The sequence below is a fragment of the Montipora foliosa genome, chromosome 9, assembly GCF_036669935.1.
Source record: "Montipora foliosa isolate CH-2021 chromosome 9, ASM3666993v2, whole genome shotgun sequence".
NCBI lineage: Eukaryota > Metazoa > Cnidaria > Anthozoa > Scleractinia > Acroporidae > Montipora > Montipora foliosa.
Window position 1 is genome coordinate 8593240 of NC_090877.1, and position 15000 is coordinate 8608239.

Genomic DNA, 15000 nt, shown 5'->3' on the forward strand with positions numbered 1-15000 from the left:
TTTGTCTTTATGTTAATTAGACCTACTGCCCTCAATTTGAAACGAAAATTCTTTTGAAATTTGCTCGTTGTAGTGAGGCTAGAAGGGCTTATTAGCATTAAAACAAAAGAATATTTTATTTGGCTGCCATTATGAAAGAGGTCTACATAGGTTTTGATAACACTTAACCCGGAATTAATGCTAATCCATCCACTTTTAGGACGGTGCCTACAAAGGTTATCTTTGTGTGGTTTACTGAATATGCGGGAAGAGCAGATCTTAACAAATGTTATTGAAATCCAAAATGAAAATTGAGGGTAACCACACAATTTTCGAAGATAATAAATCAACAATCTTTGTAAAAACCTTTAAAATACAAAGCAATGTATGGTGTTCATTTCCAAATTGAAGCTTACTTTTCTCCAAAAAATGCATGGTTACCACCAATTTTCTTTTTGAATACCAAGAGCACTTGCTGTGTTGTGCTTTCTCCGCATAGTCTTGAACTGCGCAAGAGTATCCCTGTATTAATAAGCGTCACCCATAGGAAATCTGAATATCTCAAGATGCGCAGAACGTTTGCGCAATAACAAAGGTAGGCACTGTCCTTAAAATAATTCAGTGTATTCGAAGACTCAAGTGACATTACAGTTGGAAAGACGAGCAAGAGGATACTTTGTGACGCTTACTGAAATCCGAGTGTGCATCTAATTGGGAGCATTTTATACATATCTGAATTAGTCAACTTGGCCGAGATTGTAATCAAATCATACTCAAGAATTTACCTCAATATAAAATACCACTAGCAGTACCACAGGAATCCCAATGGTTGCTATAATGGTGTACAAGAGTCTTTGGTGGATCTTCATCATCTCGAGTATCTCCTGTTGTTGTCGGCGGTCCTCTTCCTTTACGCTGGTCTTTTCTATTCTCTTGGGCACAGTTTTTATATTATGCAGGTGGTGATGAAGCATATACATCGGTATAAGCTTGTCTGGAATGTGTGTTATATGGAGCTGAGGGCTTGCGACCAGTGGCACTTGATGATGACCCAACAACAGTGCAGCCTTTGGTTCCATTACTTTAGGTTGTTGCACAGGACGTCGCAGTGGAGGGGAATTGTTTACTGATGCTTCTTTGGATACTGCCGCATCTGTGGAATGGCTTAAGGTAGATCCTCCAGTCGAAACTGCTGGTTTTGGTCCATCGATTAACAATACTTTAGCCTGGCAACAATAATAATATTATTGTTATTTGTCATTGTTCAGGCTTTAAAAACTATTGAAAAGGTCCAGTTGCATCTCTTGCAAAGGCAAGAAAAGCCATTTTTGGACAATAAAAGATAGATCTTTATATGCTGTTATTTTAACAATGAAAATAAAGAATACATTCCAAGTTCTCTAAACACAGGTGGTAGTCTTCCATTGAGCCCCCAGAAGATCTTATTGATGCACTGGCTTTTAAAAAAATTACAGAGTTTTAGATTGCATGTTTGAGTGGTCAAGAAATAATTTGATCTGAAAACTAAACAAAGCAGAAATGTAACATTGCCAATAACATATTTCATACCTGAAGTCAGTGTTATGATGTGTGTTTAAGTGAATTGAATGATGGTGGCTTGCAAACAGGTCCCGCTTTGTTTATGAATGTTAATGTTAGAGATTCCAATTCTAACATTGATTTGTAAACTTTTAAATGTCTAACACAAAACCAATCCAAAGGAAACCTAAGAATTTCATGCACAGTATCACCAAAACCATGTGGTCGCACCCGAGACCTTAGTTAAAAACGTACATGTACAAACTGTCCAAGTCTCCAAACAAAGTAAAGAAAGAGAATTTTGATGGCGGTAACAATTACCTTTTGAAATAATAATTAACCAATTCAATTTTGAAAGAATCAATGCCTTAATAAATCTTGTGGTATATGCTTGACCTAATGTTTATACAGCAAAAAAGGGTCAGGTGTCAATTATTCACCCATACTGGTAGATTAACATCTCATGTGTCAGTGGGGAGAAAGCCTACCTCAACCAATGGCGAGCCCTCCTCAATAAGTGAAGGCAGCGCATAGAGACCCCCTGCATGCTCCCCAATGTACAATGTTGGCCTGAAAAAAGAAGAGAAAGAAAAGACATGAATTTAAATATTAGGGTATGGGTTAGGGAAAATGGAAGGTATACACGTCATAGCGCCAACCTCGACACATGGTTTTATAAAATTATTAATGTCAATTAATAAGTAGCCATGGAAGGAACTAATTCAGAAGTGCCCTTGCACTATTTAGCGAGCAAGGAAAGGAAGGAAAGGAACTTTATTTACATGTAAGTTTCAAGTAGTACTCTAAGTGCTGAAGCACTAATTGGGGACACTGTGAAGTGAAATAATGATTCAGAAATTAATGCAAATTAAATGTTGGGAGAGGACAGGGGAAAACCGGAATACCCAGAGAAAAACTTCTCAGAGCAGAGAGCAACAAACTCAACCAACATATGATGCCAACTCTGGGAATCGAACCCAGGCCACATTGGTGGGAGGCGAGTGCTCTCACCACTGCACCATCCCTGCACCCCAAGCTAGGAAGTTACAGATTCGTCAGTTTGAGCTAAATAATCAAACGTATGATTAATGATACTATTTTGGATGTGTGCATCAACTGTGCAACCCTCTACTAAAACTAGTATTACTCTTGAATAGATTAATCATGTGCTTACTGGAGCACTATCTCTCCTCTGTCCCCAAGGAATGTGTTCTCATGTGATGCACTAGATGTGTTGGCACCAATTAGATGTTTAAGTGTCTCTTTTGCAATGTGATTTATTTTGACTTTTAACAGAGCTTCATTGTCCATTTTGTAGATTCCAACGACTGGGGAACCATAGTTCTTTGTCCATAAAATTTCTCCTGTTCAGACAAAAAAAAGAAATACTGTTATTTGTTAACCTTTTTAACCCTGGGTGTAAGACTTACATAGATTTTACTCCAATGCCAGACAAAGTTACTTGTCAATGGTGCCGCTTCAGAGTCAAATGGTTTAAGCCATTGACTTCCGGGGGTTTCCCATTGACGAGTAAAATCGTGTAGAGTAAAATACTAAATATGGCCAGTTCAGGCCAGCTTGAGAGTCAAAAAGTTAAAGTCTACCCCCAATACCTTCATCTATACAAAATAGGATGCCAGCATAAAAGTTCTATCATTTTTACTAATTACACAATATATGCTTTGCACTTGGGCCATAAATCAACAGAAAAAAACTTGGTTTGTAACTTACAGTAAGGACCAATGAACTCTGTTAGTAAGAGGTATTTATTATCCAACAAAATGAGTACAAATATTCCACGATATTGTACAGTTAGTTATTTGTACTCTTGGTTATTGTACAGTAGAGAACTGGTTTCACTAGTTTAGGTGCTGACGTTGCCCAAGCTTGTCACACACAAATCTGTCCCATGTTCTTGGTTGTTTACAATTTATTTGCTAAAAAATTAGTGCAAAAAAATTGGCTGACAAATAGTTTATTACGTGTTTTGGTGTATAGAAATTTTCTACTTGTTGTTTGTATTCTGACTCACACTAGAGGCTCGTCAAAATACAGAAAAAGTCTTACAAATACTCAGTGATACTACACACGAAAAAGACCTAAAGATATATTTATTTTACACTGTGCGTTTACCTGTTGAGGCATCCATGGTTACCATAAACCCATCAGAACATGAACACATGTGATGCAAGTCTATAAAAAAACCTGTAATTAGCATCAACACCACTACCTGGTTCTTCAAAAAAGCATTGCACAAAAATCAGTATATCAAGATTTGTTGAATGTGAACACATACTGTAATCCACATCTTGGGCAAGATGAGAAGAGTAGTCATGAAATGTAGCATTCCATCTGCAAAAGAAAAAGAAATCCAGTTTACTGAAAATCTAAAATCAAAAATAATTATCACAAGATTAACAGAAAAAGATCAATAGATCAGACGTACTATTCATCATAATTTTATCATCATAATAATAAGTGTTTTACGTAAAGTCCATAACACTGGTGAGAAATGGAAAAATTATAAAACAAGTGATGGAGCTCTATCCCCTGGCCCTAGTTTCCTGCTTCATGCTTATTCTTATTTAAAAAACAAATTAAATTGATTAATGTACAGTGAAAGTGACCAGCAAGAAAAGTGAACAAAACATTGTCACAGAGAAAATATTAGAAACTTGAACAATTTCGCATATTTACCAAAAGATTTAATATTTCATCTGTGCAATAACAAAAAATGAATTACCTCTTTTCTCTGGTTTTGCTATCGTACATGGTGATGACATACTCTGCCAGACAAAAGGAGAGCTGATAATTTAACAGTAGTTCAAAAGATAACTGTTGCACTTATCAGGGTCTGAAATAACTTTTTTTATATACCCGGTAGGTGCTATTAAATTGCCATCTTACCTTTTATAACTTTTTGGTCCCCATAAGAAAAATTATTGTGGTCACCAAAAATCTCCCCTTCCCACCCAATTGGTGACTAGTCGTGAAATTTTGGTTGCCACTACTCAATTTATTTCACATTGGCGAGCAAGATGGTGCAATTTTAAGCCCTTTATATCATAGTTCACTACCTTGCAGGGCTCAAAATTAACGAAAAAATCCAGTCGCAATTTGCGACAAGATACGAAAATTTAGTCTTTTAGTTGCAAAATCGCCGTGCTGCATTGTGTTGTCAGCGGTTTAGCAAAAAAAAATGAGCCCGCAATACTTGTGTGTAAAGAAACCGCTGAAAATGGCGAATGATCGAAGGAATGGAGCTGTGCACGTAACATCGCAGCTAAATTACTCTACAATTACGCTATCTTCAGAGAAAATTCACAGCGAGAAACAAAATAATTTTGTCATTTATTTATTTATTTATTTTAAAAAACGTAGCAGCAAAGCGGCAACTGCTAACCCTTTTCTTTCGAAAGAGTGAAGGTGACAACAAGTTGCAAATTTGCGACTTCTCCAGATATTTTAGTCGCAAATGCAACTGTATTGGTCGCAATTTCGAGCCCCGCGGGCTTGACAAAATATGTGAAATAATATTAAACAAGAGGTTTTAGCCAAAATTTACCTGTTCTTCCAAGGAAAACAGGTGCTTTCTTGTGAGACATCCTTGGGCAAACAGTCTCAGTTCCATCGAGCTTCAATGTCTGTTGTTTGATTCCAGTGTCCAAGTCAACAGCATACCAAACATCTGTTTTACGACCTGCAATAACAGTATTATTAAAAACAATAATAGTTATTATTGACAAAAAGTTTCACTTTTTTCCACTTGTTTAATAGGCCATTTTACAGTTGTTTGCTCAGTGATCTAGACTATGAATCTCGGAGAAGATGCAGGTGACCTTGTCTTACAGACCTCACTGCCTTTATCATATAAATTGTGTTGTTGTAATTCTAATTAGTCTGTAGACATTAACATTAGAAAAGCACTTTTTAGACCAGGTAATTTACCTACTACTGTAAAATGGACTATTAGAGAGGAGATTGTTAGAAAGGTCTTTCCTTTTTTACTAACAGATTTTAGGAGGTGAAATTTGTCATGATTAGGAACCAGTGTAGTTTTCTATGACATTGAGGTGTGATCATGCAGCAGTTTACAAGTCATTCACATTTTTCACCTCTGGGAAGATTGGCTCAAGACCTGCCTCTACCGTTTTGTCTTTTCACTGAACAAGACACTTTCGGTTCACATTATCTCTTTAGAAGTTGTTTAAATGGCAACAAGTGGTGGGAAGCAAGTCTTCTCACCACTATGCCTCTGAAAAAAGGAAACCATGGCTGGGAAAAACACCCCATCCAGGAGAGGAGAGGTGAAAATCTGAGTTGATTCATCTTGTTGAGATTAGGATAAGCTCTGCCTGTGATCGCAATCATGGATTGTGAGTGCCCTCATCAAGAAATGTGCAAACCCATAGTAAATTTAAACTGACAAACCTGTGTACAAGATCCCATCTGAACTTCGACAAGGAGATGCACGCACAAGTTCAGGTATTGAAAATGGCAGTTTCTGCAAGCAACAAAAATGGTGTGAAAAGAGCGATCAGTTAACTGATTTTCTTTCATGTAAGATCATGACTTAATTGTTTGCAAACAACTTAGCAAGGATGTCACAAGGAGCCAGTAGCTTACTGATTTAATCAACAAAGAGACTTTTTTAATGGCTAAATGCTAACAAACTACAAACTTTAAGGTTAAGAGGATTTTTTTAATCATGGTTCGCTGTCCAAAATATCAGATTCAGCTGTCAGGTCCCTTAATGAGAAGACCAAGCTTCCAAGAAATATTCCTGCTGACATAAATATCCTGCCACGTTTTCACTGAATTGCATTCAGGGGAGATCATCCTGTTAATTAACAAGTGTCCTGTTCAAGAGACAGATAGAATTTCTTGAGTTCCTCCATAAAACAGAAACCAGGATAAGAGTTCACCAGCCTTTAACATGGCTATCCAGGGTTTGAGCCAGGCCGTGCCATTGTGCCAATCCCACACTGATTTTGAAATTGTCCCTTAAAATATGGCCAAGGGGACAATTTGTCCCCTTCAAAATCTGGGGGGAAAATTTAGAAGGAAGCACATATTAAGAAGAGATACAGTTCAGTTCAAAAATTTTAAGCTGAAACACAGATCGTGGGAGGAATTTTTAATTATTGTGCATTTTAAGTTCATTTTAAAGTCACTTTTCAGTCACGCTCCAATGAACACATACTTCTCATGTTCAACCAAGCATGATGCACGCATCTGGGAATTAAAATGTCACAGCGAAAACGTATTCGTACAATAGATAGCTTTTTCGCTTCAAATCAAAGCCAGATTAATCCGAAAAAAAATACAGAAGAAGAACAGTGTATTACTGAGGAAGAAACAGATGAGGGTCAAAGGAAACCGACAAAATCACGTTCTTTCCACAAAACTTGGTTGCGACACCACACACGGTTGCGCTATGAAAAGGAGGTGATGCTGTGCTATTTTTGTCGAAAATCTAAGAAAACAAACCCCTTTGCATCGGAAAAAAGGGTGTACAAATTTTAGAACCTCAACTCTCCTAAGACACAACGACTGTAAAGAACGCATGGATGCTGTTAATTAAGAAACTATGAGGGATACATTCAGCAACACCATCACAGCATAGTGTTTTTAGAGAACAATGACAAATCACAAGCCATTGACACCATTTTCCATTTTCTCATTTTCCTTGTTTGTATTAATTTTTTAATTACCGGTACTGTCAAGTAACAGGTAATAAAATATGTTTTTGTCATCTTGCCTGTTTCCTTGTTTGAAGTAACGTACGAAAACTGAAAAAAATTGACTGTGCCCCTAAAAATGAAAATGTCCCCCACAATTTTAGATAAGGGAACAAACTGTCCCCCAGTGATCAAATCCTAGCTCAAACCCTGACTATCATCCTTAATTCAGATCAGAACACATGAACTTGAAGCGTTAAACTCTGGTTCAGAGCTGGGGATTTTTGAGTTCAAAAATGTCCTTATTTGGATGTAACGTAATTCATGTATTTTCTCGCGCATGCAGCATCGATCCTATTTTTGTCCATATTTGGGCATAAAGTGGTGCACTAAAATCCCTAGCTTTGTTCCAAGGAAAAGAGTTACAAGTTACATGCTTCAAGGTCAGGAGCTTCTGTTCAGATTTTAACAGGGAAAATGTAAAGTGTACTGTACATTAATTTGAAAGAGCAGGAAATCAAGGTAGTTACATACAAAGCTAAAATAACCCCCTAAAAATTAATTGAACCAATCCCTGTACATGTAACTGTACCTTCAAGCCATCATGAGCACTTCCAAAGGTATAAAGGCTTCCATCTTTTGGATCAGGAATAAAGATTGCACTATGGATAAAATGCAACGTAAAAAACCTTTAGAACCTTTAACCCACTGAAACCTCAAACGCTCTAGGACAGCTCCAGTTGATGAGTAAAATTGTCTGGCGTTAGACAGAGTAAGTCTCGCTCACAGGGGTCCATGGGTTAATGGGGATTGGCTGAGATAGAGGAAATTTTTCATTAATTTTCAATTGGTAATTGCCCCTGTGTAGTTTTAACTACTTTCTTTATCTTCATGTACATGCAGTAAATGTTTTTTAGCAGGGCAGGTTTCATTCTCGCTTTCACATTGTTGTACAAAAATAAAATTTCTTTCACCTTATTCGTGCACTTTACAGTTCACTTATGCTAGCTGAACACTGAAATGGTTTCCTAAGAAATTGTGCGACAATGCCAGTTTTTGACCTTGACCCTAAAATTAAGGATTAATATCGCTTGTCTGGTATTAATTTCAGAAAATGCAGGCTCTTGAGCCTCTAAAGGAATTTCTGCAAACATAAAGCTAATAGTTAGGATCCAACATACAAAGAGGTACGTTACCCTGGGCGAAGGTAAACTGGAGTCTGTATCACAGCATCTGTCCACAAAACAAAAAAAATGCAACTTATATAAAATTAAACACCCTTAACACTAGCGCAAACTCTGGCACAGTACTAAGAAACTGACAAAAGACAACTATGCCAGAAAGTTTTGGGCCTGTGGCAAACATGTCTGAGAACATTTGCTTGCCCAAATGAGTTCCATACCAGGATAGATGATGTGCTAATTTACCTGTTTGCAGAATTCAAGTCATGTCTCACAATTATTGCCTGTGTCCTACCAGGCTTGAAAGCACAGTTAGTGGAGCAAGTTCAGCACAATTCCACCGTCACTGATTTGAAGGCAATAATTATTGACTCTATTGACTATTGCCTCCTGAACTGCCACCAGTTGACAAATAAAATTGTCTGTCGTAGGATAAGGTAATCCTGTGAAGTCTCACTCTTAGAGGTCAACAGGTTAAGGCCTGGATTTCTTCAGGCTTTCTGTCAACAGGATAAGTTGCGTATCTGACTACAGTGATCTTTCTAACCTCACTTCATTTCCAATCTGCTGTTCAAATATGACATTTCACCTCTTACAGGATATAATTTGAACTCACAATAATATTGACCCACTTATGTCCAGAAATGCTCATCATTACAAGGCATGCCCAATTTCGACATCCAAGACGAAAAGACGAAGTGTCCCTACAAGTCTAAGCACAGACCTCTTTCATAATTGCAGTGAGGGGGTCAGCGGGGGGAGGGGGGGCACCTGGGAATGGTGGCCACATATAATATTCTTTTGTTTTAAGCCTTTCTAGCCTCGCAAAATGAGGGAAGTAGGTCTAATTAAAGTAAATACAAAAGAATGTAAAGGAGGTCGCTATTTATGAAAGTGGTCTACCATATTCGCTACCCCTTTCCAGCAACAAGGTAAGCGTAATGGTTAGCCTTATAATTTTGTTTGGTGAAGGTAACATAAGCTGTTTTTCTTTACTTTTAAGGATTAGGAGTTTGAGGGAAACTTAACGATATTACCCCAGTAATTGTCTATATTCCCAGACGCGAGTGATGTTGAACTTGTGAAGAAGAGCAAGGAAACACTTCACGACATGACACTAATCAAAATTGTCGTGCATCTAATTATGCACATTTTTGCACATTACAGATCTCAATTGACCAGGGGCCCGAATGAAACAAAGTTCACGGCTAATCCTGGATTAAGTCAATCGCCTTTTGAACAACCAGGCACTGATGAGCATCGGCAATCAAAATAGCAATATTTCACATCTGTTCTGGATGCCTTTAAACTCTCAATTTCTCCTTTCAAGATTAAAAATCCCCCAAAAAATTTTTTCCATGGTGAGATTATCATAGAAATTTAAAATTTTCTATGATAATCTCACCAAAGACAGCTTCTAAGGCAACACAAATAAACTTTAAATGTTTCAGTTCTGCTAATTGTGTTTTATTTTTTTCTTTCAGATTTAAATAAAGCACCACAAGCAAAAGTCGGTGAGCATGCTTTCATTATCATCCTCATCATCACTATTATAATAATTATCTTCTGTAAAAGTTGCACTGTTATACTATAATCCAGTCATAACAAAATAAAAGAAATATTAAAAAATTATGCAAATGTACATCTCAGATTATGTCTACACAGATGTTAAGGAAACAAATATTTGTCTCAGTAAATTCCGCTCACATGCTGAGTAGTCCAAGGAATATTATCTATTTATAACTTTGAAACCATCAAGTTTAACAGCCTTAAAATTCATCTCCCTGACAAAAAGACGATTGGACTATGCTGTCTATGCTGGTTTTTTTTAATTGATTCAAATTGATACAAAAGAGATAATACATTCATGGACCTATATTGCATCACGTTTATGTGAAGTGGTCAATAACTCAGCTCCTTGCAACTACTTTCATATTTGCAAAGTTATCTGTAATATCTCCTGTATTCCTTTAAACAAAGATGCCCACATTTGAATTAAAATTTACTTATCGTCCCTAGTTCGTACCGCAGCAGTAAGAAAAAAATCTTGATAGCCGTTTGAAACACAAAACAAAGATGGCGCTGAACCTTTTGATAACATAATCGTTGACTGTAATATGTACACGAGGAAATGAAATACAATGTCGATCTCAATAAAAGATTTATAGTCTTGACCTGACCTTGTCTTCTTCTATATGCCAGTTGCATGCACCAATATCCTGACAAATTTAATTAAATCTAGCTCCGTATTTTTATACAACTAGTTAGTTTGTAGCATGAGCTAACTGGTGTGATCTTCGTCATCAGCTTTGAAGATACATCAGGTGTTCTACATCTCGAGTGATAATCGTCAAAACCTTTGCTTCCCAATGATTATTTACTTCCGCTAGAAAGAGATGCCAGTATACCAACAATAAAACTCTCTAACAAGTCTCACCTTCTTTTAGCGACCATCGAATTTCTCCTGTCTGCTTTTTCACCGCATACATTGTGCCATCCAACGTAGAAACAAATAAAAACGACTCAGGGACACTCAAGGTACGAGACTGCCATAAACAAAAGTACATAAATAAAGGAGATCGAAAAACACGTTAGAGATAAAAGTCGACAACGGATCGTCTTTACCTCTTCCGCATATCCCAAATAAATAAACTCAAGAAACAAAATGAGCTTGAAGGAAATTTTTAAGACTCTGAATCCATTCATTGCGTCTATCTTGTGTCATTAAAGATTTGCTATAACAGCACAGATAGCGTGCGAAGTACGGTTCCCTATCGTAAACTTCATTCATGTAAATATACCTGTGTTGCTCATTTTTTTCGTTCGGCGCTAGTGACGTCCTCTCCGTTGATTGGTTCATACTTCGCCGCCATATTGAAAACAGACAATGGAGGAAGACTAGGTACGACTCTAAACAGCGGGGAAAACTGAGAACGAGTTCCTTGTTACGTTGGTGGTTGTATATACAAAAATGAACTGTCCTTTTGAAAAGTGATTCTGGCAAAGGTTTCCAGTTGATGCATATGAAGAGGACAGATTTGCGGAAAACAAGTCGAAAGTAATGAGTGCAAAGAAACCGCCACCTCGACCACCCTTGCCACGTCTTTCGACCACGAAAAAGGGACAGCCAACCGGAGCGCCTGAGAGATCATTTAAAAATGTACTTTCCTCAATCTCCATTCGTTACAGCAACAACACCAGAGACGACTCCGATTCCGAAGAAGAAATATCTATTGTTCGTAAAGAGAAAACGGAGGATCCATATGAAATTAACACTCAAAAAGGAAAGTCGGAAGAAAACAGCGAGGAAAACGTGTACAATGGCAAAGTACTGCAGGAAATTTGTGAAACAGCTGTGGAAAGCACCGATGTTTCACGCTCTGAGGAAGACAGGCACGAAGAACAGGGTGAAAGCACCTCTGAAACATCGTTGAAACTTCCACATAAAAGCCTTTCCGTTCCGGGGTCTGGAGAAGCTCCAGATAAAATTTTTTTGACAAAACAGAGGTCTTGGCCCAGTCATTCACGAACGGAGGAGACCGCCGAATCTGGTGGTATAATGAAGTTCTTGCGCGGTCGTGATCGCGAACGTGACAAAGAGAACGAAACGAATTGTGTTCCGCTTCTAGACAATGACGTGAAAGAAGAAGAATCTGACGCTGGTTCGCTTCCTTCCAAGAATCACGTCGGTGATTCCTCGGATAGAAATCTTAAAGTGGATGGAAAAAGGTCTAGATCACCCTCTCCGTTCCGTCGTTTGAATCGAGACCGTCAAGTTGAAGGCTCGACCTCTAGTGATCAAGAAAAATCAAAGAGTACGTCTGGCATTTCTTTGTCCTCTCTTTTGGCTAGCGTTGGAAAAGATGAAGATCACAGTGAAAATAATGACAGAATTTCAGATGTGGACGAAATTGAAAGCAGCCCAGACATTCATTCAGACGATCCCTCACCGTCAGAATTACTGAGCTCGCTCAATTTTTACCCTGATCATTTTGATAAAAAATGTCCGGATTCAAAAATGCGTCCACCACGCTTCGCGGTCGACAAGACTCCGCAATTTGCAAATTTCTTTCTCTGCTGTTTGTTAGTGTATATCTACTTCCTAACAACGTGGCCCCCGTTCGTATCAGGTGTAGTTTTTGGTGCCCTTTCGGCGTTCTTCAGTGGCTGCGCATTTCTTTGGCTGTTCTGTCCAGAAGATACTGCAGCTGAGCAATATGAAAAGGAACTGTACGAATATGAGCACAGATTGGCCAGAACCCCAAAGCTTGATTACAAGTCACTCGACTCGGGATTACTTCTTAAACGGCACAAACTTGAGGCAAGTATTTTAGAAGGGATGAAATATTCAAATCCCGCCTTCATTAGCTTTGTAGAATTCTTGACAATCCAAGGACAAATTTTTAAAATAAGTAAAGGGAAAACTAATTTTCAAAGCTCGCCCTTGCATGCCCAGGTTTTTTTTTTTAATTTTTAAGAAAGAAAAGAAAGAATATCAAGTTAACCTATTTTTTATTAACGCCAAGCTGTCTTTACGCAGTAGGTCTACTTTCTGCCCATGGTTACTACCACCCGCGCCGAATTAATCTTCACAGAGAATAAATTAATGTGCAAAACAGCAATATCTTAAATTTTTAATGGCTTTCAGATCCACTTTGATCCAGAAAAATCTCAAAGACGACTTGCAAATGAGTTCAAAAGTTGTTACTCATTTCATGTAAAAATGTTTCTTCAGGAAGAAACAGAAAATATTCTCAGTGGGGTGTTTCTCCATGATCTGAATTTAATAATTGCCCTACAAGACATTAATTTATACATCTTGCCAGGTGGTCATATGCAAGGTCATTCAGTGACTAGGTAATTGTTGTAACCAGGCATCAACAGCTGCGAAACCTAAATTTATTAAAACCTTCTCTGATAAAACCAGCCCCCATTGACAAGTAAAATTATCTGGCATGATTATATGGCAAGCAATCTTCAAGCTAAATGGAGCAATCTGATAGGCTGGTTTTTTGTCGGGATTTTACAGTCCCGACCATTACCGTGGAAATGGCTTGTTTCTATAGTTTCTCTCTCTCCCAGGAAATTCAAGTTTAGTGAAACAAAAAAGTTTTTAAAAAGTGGAATATAATTTTTTCATCACAACAGTTTATTACAGACCACTTTCATAAATGGCAACCTCCTTTACATTCTTTTGCATTTATGTTAATTAGACCTACTGCCCTCATTTTGAAACAAATATTCTTTCAAAATTTGCTTGTCATAGCAAAGCTAGAAAGGCTTATTATCATTAAAATAGGAAAATATTTTATTTTGGCTGGCATTATTAAAGTTTTAGTTTTACTTGTAAAAGGTTACCGTCCAAAGTTTGCTGATGGAACACAAAGATTACAAACATTCACCAAGTGGAAAAGTGTCTGATCACTGAAAGAAACAATGCCATATAATAAACAACTTACTAATCTCACCTCCTTGGGACCGTACTGGGGAATTTTTGTACGGACTATGCGCTCGGTTAGTAAAAGTTTATTAAACGAAGTAAAATCTTCAAGGGTCACTCTTAGGAGGAAAAGCAACAGTTTAGGTTGCCTGCAGCCCACACTCGCTTCCTTCCTTGAACTTAGTCCATCCAATTGGGAGCATGAAAAGAGAGTGCTTGCAACAACTTGAACTATCCAACAATCAGGCAATGAGATGTGCCCTTTTCTTGTTTGCCCCAAAATATACCATTATCAAAGTATTCAAATGCCATGTGAACCCTTCTTTATTAATGAAAAAAATTCTTCTCTGTTAGGGATGGATGTTCAAGTCATTAGATTATGTTCCTGACAAGTTTGACTTCAGTCGTGAGACTGTCCCTGTCTTTGCCTCTTTGAAAGGAACAGAACTAACTCTGTCGCATCCAAAGAGTGATGGTACAGGGAAAAAATTTGATCCACGGTCAGTTGAGGATCAAAAAAACATAACGCTATTGTTCTCCAGACATGAACGGTATGAACTTGCTGGTAGTGTTGTTTCACTCTTACCACCAACAATGACAATGAAGAGAGTGTGGAGTCGGAAATGTCCAATTTGTATCTCCTTGGAAAAACCTAGCTCTGTTTCAGAAGACTTATTGTACAATGGCGATGGCACTGCTGATGAAGATGGGTTTGAAGTCGTGCACACCATGAAACATCAGGAGTCATTTGACGATGTGGGAACCCTTTACTTGTTTGCAAGGACTGGCAGAGAGAAAGAAGAATGGTTTAACCATCTTTGTAAACTTCTACGTAACACACCTGAGTCATCTCACAGCAACGAGAGCCTGAGTTTGTACCCTGGCTACATGGCCAAACTAGTCCCGGAGCCTGACAGCAAGTCTTCTTCTCAATCAAATGATATAGCATGGGTGAATGCCATGTTTGGACGGGCTTTCTGGGATGTATGGCATGACAAATATTGGACAAATAAAGTGAAGGAACGTTTTGAAAACAAACTAGCAAAAATGAGAAAGCCTTCCTTTATTCGTGACATTACCATTTCAGATCTAGATCTAGGACAGAGTTTACCTGTTATCACAAAGGCTCATCCACCGGTTGTCGACAAGCGAGGAACTTGGGTTGATTTGGATGTTACTT

General features: G+C 37.9%; 2 protein-coding genes across 2 annotated transcripts in view; one reads left to right on the forward strand and one right to left on the reverse strand.

Moving 5' to 3' along the window:
- The window catches only part of LOC137971116 (serine/threonine-protein kinase/endoribonuclease IRE1-like), a 21911-nt gene extending 10708 nt beyond the window's left edge, over positions 1 to 11203 (reverse strand). Inside the window, exons 1-12 of the mRNA XM_068817844.1 lie at positions 11006 to 11203; positions 10818 to 10926; positions 8396 to 8432; positions 7792 to 7861; positions 5950 to 6022; positions 5084 to 5218; positions 4262 to 4304; positions 3815 to 3870; positions 3652 to 3711; positions 2693 to 2882; positions 2007 to 2088; positions 765 to 1205 (exon numbers count right to left, since the gene is read on the reverse strand). Of these exons, the coding sequence (XP_068673945.1) occupies positions 765 to 1205; positions 2007 to 2088; positions 2693 to 2882; positions 3652 to 3711; positions 3815 to 3870; positions 4262 to 4304; positions 5084 to 5218; positions 5950 to 6022; positions 7792 to 7861; positions 8396 to 8432; positions 10818 to 10926; positions 11006 to 11086 (1377 nt within the window). The 5' untranslated portion in view covers positions 11087 to 11203. The remainder of the gene's footprint in view (positions 1 to 764; positions 1206 to 2006; positions 2089 to 2692; positions 2883 to 3651; positions 3712 to 3814; positions 3871 to 4261; positions 4305 to 5083; positions 5219 to 5949; positions 6023 to 7791; positions 7862 to 8395; positions 8433 to 10817; positions 10927 to 11005) is intronic.
- A 133-nt stretch (positions 11204 to 11336) lies between these two features.
- The window catches only part of LOC137971115 (testis-expressed protein 2-like), an 8963-nt gene continuing 5299 nt past the window's right edge, over positions 11337 to 15000 (forward strand). Inside the window, exons 1-2 of the mRNA XM_068817843.1 lie at positions 11337 to 12701; positions 14175 to 15000. The exon at positions 14175 to 15000 is cut by the window's right edge and continues 784 nt beyond it. Coding sequence (XP_068673944.1) covers positions 11442 to 12701; positions 14175 to 15000 — 2086 coding nt within the window. The 5' untranslated portion in view covers positions 11337 to 11441. The remainder of the gene's footprint in view (positions 12702 to 14174) is intronic.